Below are 18,030 nucleotides of genomic sequence, written 5' to 3'. Positions count from 1 at the left end.
GTGGCGCTGTAGCTCAAGTGATAGAGCACTAGCCTTGAGCTGAAGAGCTCAGGGACAGCGCCCAGGCTCCAAATTCAAACTCCATGACTGATAAAAAACAAAAACAAAACAAAAACAACTACAAGAGTGCAGTCTTTGTTCCTATCTACTTACACCAAGAACAGGGAAAATGAGATCCTTTTCACAGTCAAGAATTTAAATTCGAGAATTTAAATTATGTAAGAAGAGGCCAGCGCAGTCAGGTGCTGAGTGCAGCGTCTGGACGTGTAGTGTGTGTCCTGAGTGAACACATAGCGTATGCATATTGTGTGTTGATCATGAGGGTCCGGCACCCCCCAAATACCCTTCTTGGTCTTCCTCTTTCACCAGGGAGGCCTGTTTTCTTTTTCTTTTTTGTCAGTCCTGGGGCTTGAACTCAGGGCCTGGGCACTGTCCCTGGGCTTCTTTTGCTCAAGGCTAGCACTCCATCACTTGAGCCATAGCACCATTTCTGGCCTTTTTGGTGGATGTGGTACTAAGGAATCGAATCCAGGCCTTCATGCATGCTAGGCAAGCACTCTACCACTGAGCCACCTTCCCAGCCCGGGAGGCCTGTTTTCTTGCCTGCTCCACATGCTCACCATGGTGAACAAGTCCTTACCGTGCCCCAGCCATCACCCCCTTGGCTGAGACCTGAGGCAGTATTTACTCCCTCTACCAGTGACTACAGCTCCATTCTTTTAGGGGATCCTCCCATGTTCCCAGTGTCCCTAGCCCCTTCCTCGGTTCCCTCCACTTACCGATAGCCACAAATACATCCCTCACGTCCCCAGACATCTCCTTCTTGATGACATGCTCCACGTCATAGTTGGTCATCTTGATGAATTCCTGGAAGACTGGTTCCAAGAGAAGCCAGGAGGAGGGAAGAAGTGACCCTCAGTTCAGAGAGGGAGACGATGTCCTCCTTGCCCCCCAGGGCCACCCCCAGAAAGCAGAAAGGGCAGGGGAAATGGCCACATCCCAGGCTGAGAATTGGGCAGGGACACTGAGAAGGGATATATAGTGGACTTCCGGCCAGATCTGTGCCAAATGAGAGCTTCCGGCCCCACAGCTTTAGCAAGTTCTATGAACTTAGGCTGGGGTAGAAGAACAGGGGTCCTAGTCATCCGGCACTGTGTCTTGAGCTCACTAATGACCTTGGCTGACCCCTGCCTCTGTCTGGACTCTTATCTTGAAGCCAAGCTGCTGCAAGTAGTGATGATAGGACCTACATTCCTAATGTAAATCATAATGCATAATCATAATGTATAATCATATTATTACACACACCCATAGACCACACCATGGTGTGGTGTAATACATTATATATATTGACACCGATTTCTGGTGGTTTATTGGAGAAAAGAGTCTCACTGACTTTCCTGCCCAAGCTGGCTTTGAATCATAATCCTCAGATCTCAGCCTCCTGAGTAGCTAGGATGACAGGTGTGAGCCACCAGTGCCTGGTCATACCTTTACTTCTGGCCTTTTGCTGCTTAGTTGGAGAGAAAGAGTCTTATGGATTTGTCTGCCTGGGCTAGCTTTGATCTGGGATTTTCAGATTTCCCAAGTAGCCAGGGTAACATGCATGAGATTCTGGCATCTGGCTTCTATTCCAGTTTTTACATCCTAACAACAATCATTCAAGGCATAACTAAAATCCCAATTCCTAGGTAAGGGAACGGAGGCAGAGATCTGGGAACTTGCCTAAGCTGCAGAGTAAGGGAATTCATCGAGACTCTCTTTTCTGTTGGCCACCATGTTAAAGCACCTTTCATACAGAAAGAGGTCAGGCAAATGCAAAAACTACCTTTGTGGAAAGGGAATTTCGCAATTGGGCCAGTGCTACAGCCGTGCACCTGTGTGTGTGTGGCAACATTTGATTCAGGGACTCGTGGTTCTTTGCCATCACCGGCTGCCCACGCTGCCTTGCTCCTGGACAGGCATCACCCAGAGATCTTTTCCCACTGTACCCCAGAATCCTTCTCAACATAGCAGTATTGGCAGCTACACCAGAACTATACCAGAGGCTCACCCGGGGAGCCTCTGGGGAATTCCACCTGGCATCCTCCCCCCCCCTCCCCCGCTTCCCCAACAGGCGAGGGGAACTGGCTGAAGGCTGCAGATGTGTCAGGACTCTGGAGATCTGTTAGCCATGACGCTCCACACCTGGTGCAAGAGGAAGGCTTCGGCTCATTGGCTGCTCCTCATCGCGAGCTAGAGACCCAGGTCAGATCTGGGGCTCTGATTGCTGAATCAGAAGTGGAGGGGTGGGGGGAGGTCTCACCTCTTCGAAGGTGGGGATAGCTGCGGGTGCACAGGACTGTCATGAACCGCGTCTCCAAGGAAGTTTTGTCTCCACTGGGAGTGTCGGCGATCTCCTGCAGAAACCACAAGAAAGTCTGGGCATCATCTCTTCTCTTGCAGTCAGAAGCGGGGCTAATCCAGCCATCTGGGGGGGGGCTGGGGCTGCCCCCACTTCTTCCCTCATCCTCTAGAGTAGCCCCCCACCCCAAACTAGTGTTCCTGGAGACCCTGAGGATATGCATAGAAGGGCCTGGCTCTGGGACTGGCACTGGGCAAATCTGCCACTGGACAGAAGCTAGGAGTCCTTCCTTCCCTCCCTCCCTCCATCCCTCCCTCCCTCCTGCTGTCTGAAAGCCTGAATGGCATGCAAGCAGAAATGGCCTTGCCAGTGTTTCTCCAAGGGTCATGATGTCAAACATATATCCAGGACACGTTCCTCAGTTCCCACAATTATATTCTAACCAGCTATGATGCCATCCATATCAACTTATTTTGTTTATTTTTGTGCTGGTATTGGGACTTGAACTCCAGGGTTTGGGTGCTGTCCCTTAGCTTTTTTTTTTTTTTTTTTTGTCATGGGGCTTGAACTCTGGGCCCAGGCGCTGTCCCTCAGCTCTTCAGCTCAAGGTGAGCGCTCTACCACTTGAGCCATGGCCCCACTTCCGATTTTCTGGTGGTTCATTGGAGATAAGAGTCTCAGGGACTTTCCTGCACAGGCTGGCTTTGAAGGATGATCTTCAGATCTCAGCCTCCTGAGTAGCTAGGATTACAGGCATGAGTCACTGGTGCCTGGCTCCCTTAGTTTTTTTTTTCTTTTAAGTCAAGGCTGGAGCTCTACCGCTTGTACCACAGCTCCAGTTTCAGTTCATTTTTGGTGGTTCATTGGAGATAAGTCTCATAGACTTTCCTGTCCAAGCTGGCTTCAAATGCTGATCCTTAGCTCCCAGTCTCCTGAGTAGCTAGGATTACAGGCGTGAACCACCGTGTCTGTCTCTGATTCAATTTTAATTGCCTTTATAATAATGTAGTTTAGGTTAGGGGGGAAAATGAGTTGATTTGAAGAAAACCATCATAGCTAGTACTTACATTGTATAAATCATGCCTAGGATAATGTGTGGGAAATACTTGTCTGGCCTGTTTTTTGTGTTTTGTTTTTTTAGCAGTGGGGTCCTTAAGGGGCTCTGAAGGGGGGAGAGAGAGAAGCTGAGGAGCAATCCTCCACATTCCTGCACAACTCTACCCAGCCCAGAAGCACAGACTTTGCTCAGAGAAGCTATAAAACCCACACGAACACCAGGACACTCACCAAGATCTCAGCGGCCACCTGAGAGCGGGGGAGGAGAGAGAGGAGGGAGAGAGAGGGAAGGCGAGAGTCAGAGAAGGCCTGAGAGGTTGGGATTGGGGTGATGGGTGGGGGCAAAGGACCCTAGAGACCAGACCCTAAGATACCTCAAAACTGTAATGGCAGGGAGGGAAAAATAACTCTGGGTTAGACTCAAAGTGGAAGACAGATAGGGAATAATGAAAAGTGTATCCACCTAAAGGATAAGAGAAAGCCCTAGAAACAGGACCCGCACTCTGTACCAAGAGCAGGCTCCAGACCTATTTGCTTGTCATAAAACTGAGAGAAATAAATTTCACCATGTTGGCCACTGGTAGCTCACGCCTGTTAATCCCAGCTACTCAGGAGGCTGAGAGCTGAGGATTGTGATCTAGCTCAGGCAGAAAAGATCATGAGATTTTATCACGGGCCAACAGCAAAATGCCAGACTGGAGACCTGGCTCAAATGGTAGAACATCAGGTGTCAGGGAAAATGCCAAGTATGAGCATGAGGCCCTGAGTTCAATCCCCTGATACCCTGGGCCCTTGGTATATTGAGTTGGAAGGGGCAGGAGAGATACTGTAATCCTTATTTTGTTGGCCATGGGGCCTGAACTCTGGGCCTGAACGCTAGCCTCAGCTCTTCAGCTCAAGGCTAGCACTCTAACACTTGAGCCACAGCGCCACTTCCGGTTTTTTCTGCTTATGTGGTGCTGAGGAATCGAACCCAGGGCCTCATGCATGCAAAGCAAGCGCTCTACCACTGAGCCATCTTCCAGCCTATGAGATAACTATTCTCCACAGCGCCCCCTGTGGCTAGAACACTGTATTTCACGAGGGAAGTAGCTGTTACTGGAAATTACCAGGAACAAATCCAGATGCCTTATTCTCAGAGCACTTATTCTCTTAGGTGAACTGAAACCCCCGTCTTACTGTTGGTGCGTGAATGCCTAGAGTCCTATATAGGGTATCATGTCCAGTTACATTAGATCTAGCTTCTACATATGAGAGAAAACATGCACCATTGGTCTCTCAGCTTGGCTTACCTCACTTACATGATTTGTTCTAGATCCATCCATTTCCCTGCAAATGACATGATCTTATTCTTTCTAATGGATGAGAAAAATTCCATTGTGTATCGGTACATTTTTTTTTTTTTTTTTGTCGGTCGTGAGGCTTGAACTCTGGGCCTGGGCGCTGTCCCTCAGCTCTTCAGCTCAAGGAGAGCGCTCTACCACTTGAGCTACAGCGCCACTTCCAGTTTTCTGGTGGTTTATTGGAGATAGGAGTCTCAGGGTCTTTCCTGCCTGGGCTGGCTTTGAACCGCGATCCTCAGATCTCAGCCTCCTGAGTAGCTAGGATTACAGGTGTGAGCCACCAGCGCCCGGCTCAGTACTACATTTTATTCATATACTTATCTGTTGTAGGGCATCTGGGCTGTTTCCATCACTTGGCTGTTGTGAATAGTGCAGCAATGAACATGGGTGTGCAAGTGTCTTTACCAGTAACCTGACTTGCAATGATCTGGGTAGATGTCCAAGAGTGGTAATGGCTGGGCCACAGGGAAGTTCTATGTTTAAGCTTTTTGTTTTTGATCAATTGTGGGGCTTGAACTCAGGCCTTGGATGCTGTCCCTGAGCTCTTTTGATTCAAGAGGACTAGTACTCTTCCACTTTGAGCTACCGCACCACTTCTGGTTTTCTGGTGGTTAATTGCAGGTAATAGTTTTACTGGCTGGCATCAAACCACGATCCTTAGATCTTAGTCTCCTGAGTAGCTAGGATTACAAGTGTGAGCCACCAGCACCCAGCCTATTTTTTTTTTTTTTTGAGGAACATCCAAGCCTCCTTCCAGAGAGGTTGTACTAGTTTTCATTTCCCCAGGTTTTATTTCATTTTTACTTATTAATTTTTGTTATTTTGCCAGTCCTGGGGCTTAAACTCAGGGCCTGGACACTGTCCCTGAGCTTCTTTTTGCTCAAGACTAGCACTCTACCACTTGAGTCACAGCACCACTTCTGGCCTTTTCTGTGTATGTGGTACTGAGGAATCAAGCCCAGGTCTTCATGCATGCTAGGCAAGCACTCAATCATTAAGCCACATTGCCAGCCCACTGGTTTTATTTATTTATTTGTTTGTTTGTTTATTTATTTGTCAGTCTTGGGGCTTGAACTCTAGGCCTGGGCACTGTCCCTAAACTTTTCAGCTCTCCCACTCTGAGCCACAACATTGCTTCCGGTTTTCTGGTGGTTAATTGAAACTTTTCTGCCTGGGCTGGCTTCGAAACATGATCCTCAGAGCTCAGCCTTCTAAGTAGGTAGGATTACAAGCGTGAGCCCCTGGCACCCAGCTTGGTTTTATTTTATAAGCTAACAGTTTACTGAAATCTCCTTCTTATCATATAGACTGTCAATGTCTATGAAAATTTAAATACACAAGGCATTTCATTAATTACATCACTAGGGATGTGTCCTAAGGTATGTAATGAGTGTAAGAGAGTGAATGTAATACAAGGTTGCTCTTGTAGCTTTCTCCGTAGCAGAGAACAATGAGAAACAGATTGTGGTTTCTCTGATCAATGGAACAATCTTTGCAGCTTCTTAAAAAGATTAGACAGGGCTGGGGTGGAGCTCAGTGGTAGAGCAGGTGTTTAGCACAAGAAGATCCTCGGTGGCTGGGAATGTTGCTTAGTGGTAGAGTGCTTGCCTAGCATGCATGAAGCCCTGGGTTCGATTCCTCAGTACCACATAAACAGAAAAAGCTGGAAGTATTGCTGTGGGTCAAGTGGTAGAGTGCTAGCCTTGAGCAAAAGAAGCTCAGGGACAGGAAAAAAAGAGAAAAATGAGATGATCAGCCTCATTTGACATAAGTTATATAAAAAAGAAGAGCAAGGTGTTTATGTGTATCACCCTAGCTACTCAGGAAGCACAGACATGGAGGATCATCATCTGAATCAGCCGAGGGAGACAAGTCTGCAAGACTCCATTTCCAGAAAAAAAACAGGGCTGGAGGCAAGGTTTAAGTAGTAGAGCACCAGCCAAACGAGCAAACTAAGAAAGCACAAAGTCTTGAATGAGGGGAGCAAAGGCATACATGTTGTGTTTATCAGTATTCCTTTAATCTGGAATTTTTAAAAAGCCACTCATACTTATTAGGAAGTACGTCAGAAATTGTGAGGAAGTGGTTGACCATGAGAATGTGGATAGACCAATCTGTCTGTCTGCCTATTTATCTGTCTGTCTGTCTGTCTATCTGATCTTCAGTAGAAAAACAACTTCATTACTATATGTCACGATATTAAAAAGTTACTAGATGGTGGATTTTTTCTTTTTTTTTTTTCCATTTCCTATAGCTTCTATAAAGAACATGTATTACTTGTAAAAAAAATTTCTAGGTGTAAGAAAACAGGTGTACACAGAGATTTGGGTCCAGCATCCTAGCCTGGGAAGCAGCTGAGTCCGGCAGGGCTCTGGCTGCTCAAGGGTCCCTTGGCTGCTTCCAGAAGGTTCTCTCTCTCCCCCCTTCCCTTCTTTCTGCAAACCATCTGCCAACAGGGTCTTCCCCCTTGCCCCTCCCAGCGTCCACTGCAAATAGCCTCATAAGCAGACCAAGTACCAGGCACAAGCATTCCCTGGGAGATGACTCTGGGAGTGGAGGATGGATTTTTGGGTAACATCAAAGATCAAAGCCCTCTCCCCTCCCCCCCATGGAACCATGAAGCCACTCATGATGACATTCAACGATCATCTCTGAATGAGTGCATGCAATTGGTTTGGGCAAGTTACTGAGGGTATGGCTGGGCTCCCAGGCTAGTTCCCACAAACACACCAACAATGCCACTGGAATAGCACACCTAGTGCAATCCTGTAGCTTGTGACACTATTCCCAAGCCAGGGCTGGGCCCCTGGACAACAGCTACCCGGCCTGGAAATTGCAGAGGCTAGCACGCAGTAATAAGGAGACAGGCAAGCCAGAGGGCCAATCAAACCAAAGCTATCTAGAAACCTCAGATAGGAAAGGAGCTTCAGTAAAAAGAGAAGATGATGATGATGGCGATGATGATGAAGATGAAGATGTGTGCTAGTACTGAAGCTTGAACTCAGGGCCTGGACATTGTCCTTTAGATTTTTTTGCTCAAGACTAGTGTTCTACCACTTGAGCCACACCTTCACTTCTGGCTTTTTTGCTCTTGTTGGTCATGGGGCTTGAACTCAGGGCCTGGGTGTTGACCCTGAGCTTTTTCCACTCAAGACTAGGGCTCTACCACTTACTTTGAGCCACAACGCCACTTCTGGCTTTCAAGTGGTTAATTGGAGGTAAGAGTCTCATGGACTTTCCTGCTCTGGCTGGCTTTGAGCTTTGATCCTCACATCTCAGCCTCCTGAGTAGCTAGGATGACAGGTGCGAGACATCAGCACCAGGCTGGGAAATTTTATTATTAACATATAGAAAGATCTTCGTGCCCTAGTCAGTCTATTGCAATTAGTTTTGTACTTGTTGGGGCGTGGCTAGGAATTCTGTAGCTGAGACTGTTGGCCTCTTCCCCCCATCTCTAAACTGTGAAGGAAGCTGGCTGGATTCACACTTGGCAGGATCGATGCCCAAACCCTGGACACAGCACCTGCACCAGCAGTGAGGACCAATCAGGCAAAAGAGATGGGAGATCCAGGCCTGGGATGAAGGCCCATAGAGACCAGACAGATGGTCTCAGGGGAGTGAGCACAGCCATGCAGATGCTCAGGAAAAAATGAATTTGGGGTTGTCCCGCCTCCATGAGAAGCCATTTCCAGATCTGTGCTGCCTATCCAAAGCAGCAGGGCAGACGCAGAGCAGATCAAGAGACCGCAGCACAGTCCCTCCCGCAGTGGTCAACGATGATCTACCGAGTTCTGAGCATGCGCCATGAGAAAACATTGCAAGCAAGACACCACCAGCAGCTGTTAGGAACTTGCTTTCTAGGCTTCTCCCAGGACTCGCTTAGCCCTTGGTCGGGTTTTACAGAAAATAAAACTAAGACTTTCAGTTACTAAGGCCTTTTCTTCAGCAACATCGGCTGAGACCAGCTCCCTCTAGACTCAGTTCAAGCTGGGCCAGGAATTTGCAATATGACCTTTAGCTTTTTTTTTTTTTTGGTGGTGGTGGTGGGGCTTGAACTCTAGGCCTGGGCGCTGTCCCTGAGCTCTTCAGCTCAAGTCTAATGCTCTACCACTTTAAGCCACAGCGCCACTTCTGGTTTTCTGGTGGTTCATTGGAGATAAGAGTCTCATGGACTTTCCTGCCCTGGCTGGCTTTGAACTGTCATCCTCAGATCTCAGCCTCCTGAGTAGCTAGGATTACAGGCGTGAGCCACTAGCTCACAGCAAGCTATATGACTTTTAGAAGTTACTTGCCTTCTTCCTTGACTGCCTTTCTCCCCAGGCTTCATCTGGATGACCTATGAATCTCCTATTTTTTTGGGGGGGGGGGAAGAAGGGGGGTGGAGGCTCCTACCATTCATGTGGGCAATGCCAGTCAAACCAGTACCATCAGTGCAAATCTCATTCTGTAAATCCTTACATCTCACATCTAAGGATGGAGAAGAAAAGGCCCAGAGTCTTAGCAATCACCAATCAAACCAGATCTGCTCTGTCAGGGACAGACAGACAGACAGACAGACAGATACACACACCACACACACACACACACACACACACACACAGCAGGAGCCACTTCTCAGGGAGCCCAGTAGGGGTGGATGGAAGTCTTACCTGGGCATCTTCCCGGGCCTGGTCCCGATCTTCTCCTCCCTCCTCTCGGTTCCCCTGCAGCAAGATCAATGAGCAGTCAGTCCCGGAAAATCCCCACCTGCTCTGCCTGCCCTACCACCACTACCACAGGTCCTGCTCAATCACATTACCTCCTGGAAGCCACGCCCTCCCAGGAAGCCTGCGGACAATGCTGCCTCCTAGTGGCCAGTGGCATCGTGAGCTCTCCACCAGCGGAGGAGGCCTTGGTGCTCAGATTATGGGAACTGGATACAAATACAAAGCTTTCGGGCTGGGAAGGTGGCTTAGTGGTAGAGTGCTTGCCTCACACACATGAAGCCCTGGGTTCCATTCCTCAGCACCACATAAACAGAAAAAAAAGCCGGAAGTGGTGCTGTGGCTCAAGTGGTAGAGCGCTAGCCTTAAGCTGAAGAGCTGAGGGACAGCGCCCAGGCCCTGAGTTCGAGCCCCACAATGGACCAAAAAAAAAAAAAAAAAAAAGGACCAGGATGGGTGGCAGGACTGAAAAGGCCAGTGGGGAGTATCCTCTCTCCCACCCTGTGACCCTTCCTCTCTTCCAGACGTGGATCCACGCACTCACTCACCGTGGCCAGAGAGATGAGGATCCTCCTGAAGTGCCCGGATGTGTCAGAGCTCAAGGCATCTTCCAGGGACTTGTGATAGTCTAAGAGAGAGAAAGGAGAGATGGGCAGCTGCTGGCAAAAGAAGACTTGGTGGTGGTGGTTTGTGGTGGGAGATCTTCAAACTTGGGACAGGAAAGTGTTAGAGGTGAGGAGGAGGTATTTATAGCCAGATTGGGGGGTGTGTGTGTGTGTGTGTGTGTGTGTGTGTGTGTGTGTGTGTGTGTGTGTGTGTGTGTGTGTGTGTGTGTGTGTGTGTGTGTGTGTGTGTGTGTGTGTGTGTGTGTGTGTGTGTGTGTGTGTGTGTGTGTGTGTGTGTGTGTGTGTGTGTGTGTGTGTACCAAATTTTGTGTGTGTGTGTGTGTTTGTTTATGTTGGTCGTGTGGCTTGAACTCTGGGCTTGGGCGCTGTCCCTGCACTCTTCAGATCAAGGCAAGTGCTCTACCGCTTGAGCCACAGCGCCACTTCCAGTTTTCTGGTGGTTTATTGGAGAGAAGAGTCTCACAGACTTTCCTGTCCGGGCTGACTTTGAACCATGATCCTCAGATCTCAGCCTCCTGAGTAGTTAGGATGACAGACCTGAGCCCCAGCCCCACTCCCAGCCATTTGCTGGTTAACTGAAGATGAGAGGCTCATGGACTTTTCCTGCCCTGGCCGGCTCGTAGTGGGCTGGGACATTCTTTCTTCCCAGGTATTCTTCTAAGAACGTTGGGCTTTGGTCTTTTCTAGGCCACTTCTGTCTTTTCCCTAGACACCAGGCTAGGAGGCCCAAGGGGCTTTCCAAAGCCTCGTGGACTATGGGAAAGAGGACTAGCGGGATCTGAGGGGCGAGTTAAAGGCTGAGGCTAAAAGTTGGGGACCCTGGCTCTCCTGCCACCCACTCCCGACTAGCAGCTCGTGGCTCAGAACTCCCACACTTACCCTCCTTATAGGCCTCGTTGATGGCCCGGATTTCTGCGTTGTTCCGAGTGGCTAGAATTTCAATGAGAGCCTTTTCATCTGTGCCAGCGCCCTAGAACATTCGGACAAAAGCCCACCTCAGCCTGGGTCTCGGCCCCCTGTTGAGGGGTACCTGTGTCCCTCCCCCCAGCTCCCAAACAGCCTGGATGCCATCCCTTTGGTGCCCACGCTCTACCTCCATGGCCTTCTTCAACTGCTTGGCATCATAATGGGCAGGCGGCATCATGAGTCCCAGAATCAGCCTTGCCAGGTCTCCGGAGATCTCAGACTTGAGGTCAGCCATTAAGTCCTGCAAAGAGCACAGCCCAAGGTCATGCCCACACCAGTACTGGCCCATGGAGGACCCAGGGCAGGGAGGAGATTTGTAATGAGGACGGGAGACAGTAGGGAGGGATCTAGGTCTCTTTGCTGATAGACTTTGCTGGTGGACTTACTAATTATAAGAATGCCAAGAGGGTGTGGTGGGGAGCCAGTGAAGAGGCAGATCTGAGCCAGGCTTTAGTGGCTCATACCTATCATTCCAGCTACTTTGGAGGCTGAGATCTGAGGATTGAGGTTCAAAGCCAGCCAGGGCAGGAAAGCCTGTGAGACTCTTATCTCCATTGAACCAGCCAAATGCGGAAGTAGAGCTGTGGCTCAAGCGGTAAAGTGCCATTCTTGAGTGAAAAAAGGCTAAGGGATATATTGCCCAGGCCCTGAATTCAAGATCCAGATCCAGAACTGAATTCAAGCACAAAGGGGGGATGGCGGGGAGAGGGTAGATCTGCTTTCCTTAGAGGCCAGGCTGAAACCTCACACCATTTTTATCTGGGGATCTCATCAGCCTACACCAGATACTACCAAGGGTGCCATAATCACCGATAATGCTGGGACCTAGAAGCCAGCTCTCCTTATGCAGAAGGTCTAGGGCTTCAAAGTGCTGCATGCACTAGCCCCTGACTCAACCCAGCCACCCTGCACATGTGTCACGGACCACAAGGAATTGGGAGAACGCAGAAGCACACCTGTTTGGCAGCCCAAACCCAAACACTGGAGATATTCCAAGATCCCACATCTGCATGAGGCCTGGAAGACCCCCCTTCCCCCTTGCCTAGCTGTGCAGAGGTTGAAGTGGCAGGGGCATCTCCTCTGGAGGTTGTATGGACGCAGGGCCCAGGGTTCAGGAACAGCCCTTACCCGGCCAAAGTGAGACTTGAAGGTCTGCCGGATCTGCTGCCGCTGAGCGTTGCTGCGATGCGTGATGATGTCGATGATGGTGGCTTCGTCGGTTCCTGAGTCACCAAAGTCACAGGCCTCAGAGGAAGGCCTGTGGTTCTGCCTCCCTGAGCGGCCTCCTTCCCCACCCCGCTTCTCCCTCCTCCCACTGACAGTCGCCATCAACCCTAGGGTAAAGCTGGATCAGCAGCTATGTGCCCCTGAGCTCCTGCGGCACGGTGCTGCTGTCTCAAGCCACTGATTCTCAGGACTGCTTGCTGCTACCTATGTCACTGCTTTGGCAGAAAGGGACACCTTGGAGGCAGAGATCACTGGGTTGAGAGTCGCGTTCCGGTCCCAGCTTTGGCAATGGCTGGCTGTCTTGGGCAAAGTCTCTCTCTCTTTCTGGACCTGTTTCTACACCAGTCACATACATAGGCTGGAATAAAGTTACCTAGGGATTTTTTTTTTTTTTGCCAGTCCTTGGGCTTGAACTCAGGGCCAAGGCCTGTCCCTGAGCCTCTGTGGACTCAAGGTTAGCACTCTACCACTTGAGCCACAGCACCACGTCTGGCTTTTTCTGTATATGTAGTACTGAGGAATCGAATCCAGGGTCTCATGCATGCAAGGCAAGCACTCTACCACTGAGCCACCTTCCCAGGCTCCCCGCTCCCCCCCCCCCCCCCCCCGCCCCGTGAGACTCTTATCTCCAATTAACCACCAGAAAACTGGAAGTGGTGCTGTGGCTCAAGTGGTAGAGCGCTCCCTTGAACTGAAGAGCTAAGGGACAGCATCCAGACCCAGAGTTCAAGCCTCATGACCACCAAAAAGACAAACACAAAAACAAAACAGGGCTGGGAAGGTGGCTCAGTGGTAAAGCGCTTGCCTTGCATGCATGAGGCCCTGGGTTCAATTCCTCAGCACCACATAAGCAAAAAGAAAAAAGCTGGAAGTGGCGCTGTGGCTCAAATGGTAGACCGCTAGCCTTGAGCTGAAGAGCTGAGGGACAGCGTCCAGGCCCAGAGTTCAGGCCCACGACAGGACAGGACCCAAAACAACAACAACCAAAAAAACCCCAAAAAACAAAAGCTAGCCTTGAGGGATTGGCCAGCAGGGGGTGCTCTTGCTCCAAGCCTGGAATCTGAAGACCAGGATCATTTTACACAGGGTTTGGAAACTGAGACCAGACTCATTTTTACACATGGGACAATTGAGACCCAGACTCACTTCAGAGCTTGCCCAAAGCCATACAGTGGGCCAGCAACAAAGCCAGGGCATGAACTCAAGTTCTATGGACGGACACACACACACACACACACACACACACACACACACGAACTCAAGTTCTACGGACGGACACACACACACACACACACACACACACACACACACACACACACACACACACACACACACACACACACACACACACACACACACACACACACACACACACACACACACACACACACACCAGCCTACTTGCTCCCAAGAGGGCTGGGCACAACTTGGTTCCAACTCTCCTGAAGCCCCTCTTTCCTGTCTGATGGAGCCTGGAGGCTTTCCAAGAGAGGGAAGATTCAGTCTAAAGTCTTCCTTGTCCTGTGGACCCTAGTAAGAGGCCTCGGCCCTCCCCTTGGCTCAGCCCAATGCCAAACCCACCACCCAGAAGCGGCCACCCCCCAGCTCCCAGGCCCCCCCTTACCAATTCCCTTCATGGCTTTCCGCAGGGCTTTGGCATCTGCGTCGGGGTTGAAATCATCAGCTGGGCGCACGGTTCCCTTCAGCTGTGAGAAGCAGAGAAGCCCTCAGGAAGTGTCTACAGGCCAGGCTCCCCAGCCAGGAGCTGGCCAAGATCTGAGCATGCGCAAGGGAAGAGGCTTTCCACACAAGCCCTGAACCAAGCAGCCTGGAGGAGGAGGCAGGAAGAAGATGCGGAAGACAGAGCCTGGCCTCCAGCTGAGACATGAGAGACTTCAGGCCTGGGAGCAGGGCCAGCGCTGGTCAAGGGTAAGTGGCCAGCTGGAGGCTGGAGGACACAGCTCTGGCCCACAGTTCCCTGTGGCTGCTCATTCCACTGGCCCACCCCCACCATTCATCAGAATCTCATCCTATCCCCCTCCCCCAACTACTTGATGGAAAGCTACTGTCCCTAAAAAGGTAGCCAAGGTGTTCTGAAATGGCATTCAACGGCCTTCACGTTGTTCTCTATGTTTGTTATTTCTCAATGCGTACCAAGCTCAGCTTGGTTACTCTGTCAAACACATTCATTTTGGAGCCATCTTTTTCTTTTTGGGTGTTGGGGATCTAATGAAGGGCTTGGGTCCCCTAAGGAGCTACATCCTCAGCGTTAACATATCCATTCTAAAGGACCATTTTTCTTTTTTTTTTTTTTGCCAGTCCTGGGACTTGAACTCAGGACCTGAGCACTGTCTTTATTGCTCAAGGCTAGCACTCTACTACTTGAGCCACAGTGCCACTTCTGGCTTTTTCTGTGTATATGGTACTATGGAATTGAACCCAGGGCTTCATGCATGCTAGGCAAGCACTCTACCACTAAGCCACGTTCCCAGGCCTCTCAAGGACAATTTAAAGGGTAAGCTTTTGTCTAGTTTATTCTTTGATATATCCTATTGTGTCTACCACAGTACCTAACACATAACAGGCACTCAGGAAATATTTGTTCCTGAACAGATGCAAAAACACTTATTTGATGATCATGAGTTAGAAAGTTGGTATTGTGGGGCTAAGAAGGTGGCTCAGTGGTAGAGCGCTTGCCTTGCATGCATGAGGCCCTGGGTTCGATTCCTCAGCACTACATAAGCAGAAAAAAAAAGCCGGAAGTGGTACTATGGCTCAAGTGGTAGCATACTAGCCTTGAGCTGAAGAGCTGAGGGACAGCGCCCAGGCCCAGAGTTCAGGCTCCAAGACCAGACCCAAACAAGAAAAAGAAAAAAGAAAGTTGGTATTGTATCATAAGCAAATGGTCACCTGTGAAGAGGTAATAAAAATATACTAAATGTTAAAAAAAAGAAAAGTAATAAAAACAAAAATTTCAGGTTAAATATCACTACGTTTTAACAAGATGTCATTGCTTGTTAAAAAGCTGTGAGCTTGTGAACTTGACTGGATGAAGGTGGTTCACAACGGTTGAAATCCTTAGCCACTCAGCAGGCTGAGATCTGAGGATCGTGGTTCCAAGCCAGCCCAGGCAGGAAAGTCCATGAGACTCTCTATCGCCAATAAACCAGCAGACAGCTGGAAGTGGAACTGTGGCTCAGTCCTGAGTGAAAAAGCTACGGGACAGAGCCCAAGCCCTGAGTGTAAGGCCCACTACCAGCGCATGCGCACACATACACACACACATGGAGCTGTGAATCTAAAACCAGCTCCTTTCGCTCCTCAGTTGTTTATGAGTAAGGACAACCAACGGGTGGCAAGAAGCTGAGATGGTATCTGTGTCACCTCAGGAAGGTGGTGAGACTAAAGATCGGCCTTGTCACTCTGCAAGGCTTCATGTTTGATGCTGAGGAACGCCCTGACCGCTACACTAAACTTCATTCCTCGCACGACAGAGGCCATCAATTCAGGGAAATCAGGACATCAGAACTCCGAGCCCCCAAGTCACCAACTCTGCCCTGTTTTAAGTACTAGGGTTTGAACTCAGAGCCTTCCCACATGAGCATGCCCCCAGACCTCTAAGCCTCTCATTTTTAAAGATGCAGACGTAGAGGGCCAGAGACAGGTAGAGACCTGGCAAAGGGCGCACAGCCAAAAGCAGAGAGGATCCGAAGGCCCCAACTTCTTATGTGGATCAGGTATCGGCCATGTCTTTCCCCAAGTGTTTCTGTGCAACCATTCCTCCCTGTCCTCCGTGGAGTGGACCCTGGGTGTCCAATGCATGCACAGCCCAGCTGTGGGCTCAGAATGGGGTTAGGCCCCTGCTGTGGAACTAGCCAGGTGTCCACTCAAGCCAGGCTTGTTAGTAGGGAAGGGAGGGGCCAGAGCACTTCCCAGGGCGTGTGAGAGTCAGTGCAGGAATCATGGGATGCCTCCTCTGGGTGGCTGCCCACCCATGTTGATGCTCTGAGAGAGGGAGGAAACAAGCTTCAGACGCGAGAGCTGCTTTCTCAGGTTGGCCTCCAGGGGGCAGCTGGGAGCCAACCCGAGCAGCAGGGAGTGAATGAAGCACAGGACAGTGGAAGCTGCCAGTGAAGAGGTCAAGCAGGAGGTGGGGAGGGTCTGACCTCTACTCGGGACACTGCACTAAGCTCCCACATCTGATAGGCCACCTGCGCTGCTTCCGGGAAGAACTGGCCAGCAGCACTGGAATGGAGGGGGTTGGGAGAGGATGGGAGGGAACGTCATCAAGGGCCACAGCTCTCCACGCATCCGACACACACCGATGACTCTCCAATATACACGCACACCAATACGTACACTTCAATACACATCCAATATACACGCCCATGCCGACATACATACACACTAACACACATACCAACACATGCATTTCAATATACACCCAACACACATACACACCAACACACATCAACACCAACACACATACCAATATACACATGCACCAATATACATACCAACACACATACCAGTACATACATTTCAATAGACACCCAACACAAATGCCCACGTGAACACACACACCAACACACATACACACCAGATTCTTTGCCCTCTCCTAAGCGGAACCTCCCAGCAGCCTTGTTTACCCCAGAAGCAAGTGGGCCAGGACCTTTTCCAGTCCTCTCTTCCTTCCAGTGAGGGCCCCCAACTCCCTCCCGGGTGCCAGCAACTCTGTGTCCCTGATTCCCTGCCCCTGTGGCACCTTCCACACTGACAGGATGCTCTCCTGACCTTTCCTGGACATTCCACAACTGAGCACCCACAATTCTCTTTCCCCAAATTTGGTCAAGTCATGGGGGCCAATTTAATCTTTAGGGAAGAGGCCTCTGTGGGGCCCGCCCCCCTCTCCTCATGTGCCACAAAACCCAGCTGCTGTCACCTGTCACCTGCCCCTTCTTCTTGGGTCTCACCCTCAGACCCTCTCCCTCCCCATATGCCTCCTCCCTCCCCTCCCCCCTGCTCCAGGCCATGTTGCCATGTGCACGGGACCTACAGGCTCTCCTCACCTGCAGGCCATCCTGGGTGGGGGGTCCCATGGGAGTTTCCCAATGGGGCCACCATAGGAAGGCTCATCAAGCGTACAAATATGTAAATCAGGGGAGTGGGTGGGGCCACAAAGCAAATGGGCGGAGGCACAAAGATGCTACAAAGTTAGCAGGGCCTGGATCCCCATAGTCTGTTTCCTGGTCCAAACCCCAGACTGAATTTCCAAGTTTTCAAGACATCAACACGCATGGAAGATCACACTCATATCCAGACGCACAGACCCACAAGCTCCACAGACACTGGCAAAGATATCTTTCACCTGCAGGGCGCTCGCGCCTCATTCGATCCACTCATCCTCCACCAGGATGAAGGCTAGGAGAGGCCCAGCGCGTGGGACTACTTACTCATCATCTCCTCCGCACAGCTTTAGCAGAGCTTTCTTGTACTCCCCAGAGGTATCGTTCTGGGGAGAGAGAGAAGAGAAGATGACTTCCAACCGGTCCCTGAGCATCTCCCAGACAAGAAGAAAAGGTTCTGCATAGCCCAAACACTGGAAGGCTCCACACTCCTCCCTACCAGCCCTGCTCCTCCTCCTGTCTGGATGTGGCAGAGACTTCTAAATAGTGGTGTGTGTCTCCAGTTTGTTTGTTTGTTTGCCAGTCCTGAGGCTTGAATTCAGGGCCTGGGCACTGTCCCAAGCTTCTTTTGCTCAAGGC

The 18,030-nt window shown here is 50.3% G+C and overlaps 1 protein-coding gene across 2 annotated transcripts in view; it reads right to left on the bottom strand.

The window, feature by feature from the left end:
• Positions 1 to 18,030, bottom strand: part of Anxa6 (annexin A6) — a 47,777-nt gene that overhangs the window by 4,125 nt on the left and 25,622 nt on the right. Inside the window, exons 13-23 of one of the 2 annotated variants that reach the window (XM_070022682.1) lie at positions 17,719 to 17,777; positions 16,432 to 16,510; positions 13,890 to 13,971; positions 12,167 to 12,261; positions 11,166 to 11,279; positions 10,952 to 11,042; positions 9,995 to 10,074; positions 9,393 to 9,446; positions 3,632 to 3,649; positions 2,306 to 2,399; positions 780 to 875 (exon numbers count right to left, since the gene is read on the bottom strand). In XM_070022682.1, the coding sequence (XP_069878783.1) occupies positions 780 to 875; positions 2,306 to 2,399; positions 3,632 to 3,649; positions 9,393 to 9,446; positions 9,995 to 10,074; positions 10,952 to 11,042; positions 11,166 to 11,279; positions 12,167 to 12,261; positions 13,890 to 13,971; positions 16,432 to 16,510; positions 17,719 to 17,777 (862 nt within the window). The remainder of the gene's footprint in view (positions 1 to 779; positions 876 to 2,305; positions 2,400 to 3,631; positions 3,650 to 9,392; positions 9,447 to 9,994; positions 10,075 to 10,951; positions 11,043 to 11,165; positions 11,280 to 12,166; positions 12,262 to 13,889; positions 13,972 to 16,431; positions 16,511 to 17,718; positions 17,778 to 18,030) is intronic. The other variant, XM_070022683.1, reaches the window with a different exon arrangement.

This window comes from Dipodomys merriami, unplaced genomic scaffold (genome assembly GCF_024711535.1).
Source record: "Dipodomys merriami isolate MVZ:Mamm:240054 unplaced genomic scaffold, mDipMer1.0.p SCAF_151, whole genome shotgun sequence".
Lineage (NCBI taxonomy): Eukaryota > Metazoa > Chordata > Mammalia > Rodentia > Heteromyidae > Dipodomys > Dipodomys merriami.
The sequence above is the reverse complement of the archived record's forward strand: the minus strand, read 5'-3'. Positions and strand labels throughout refer to the sequence as shown.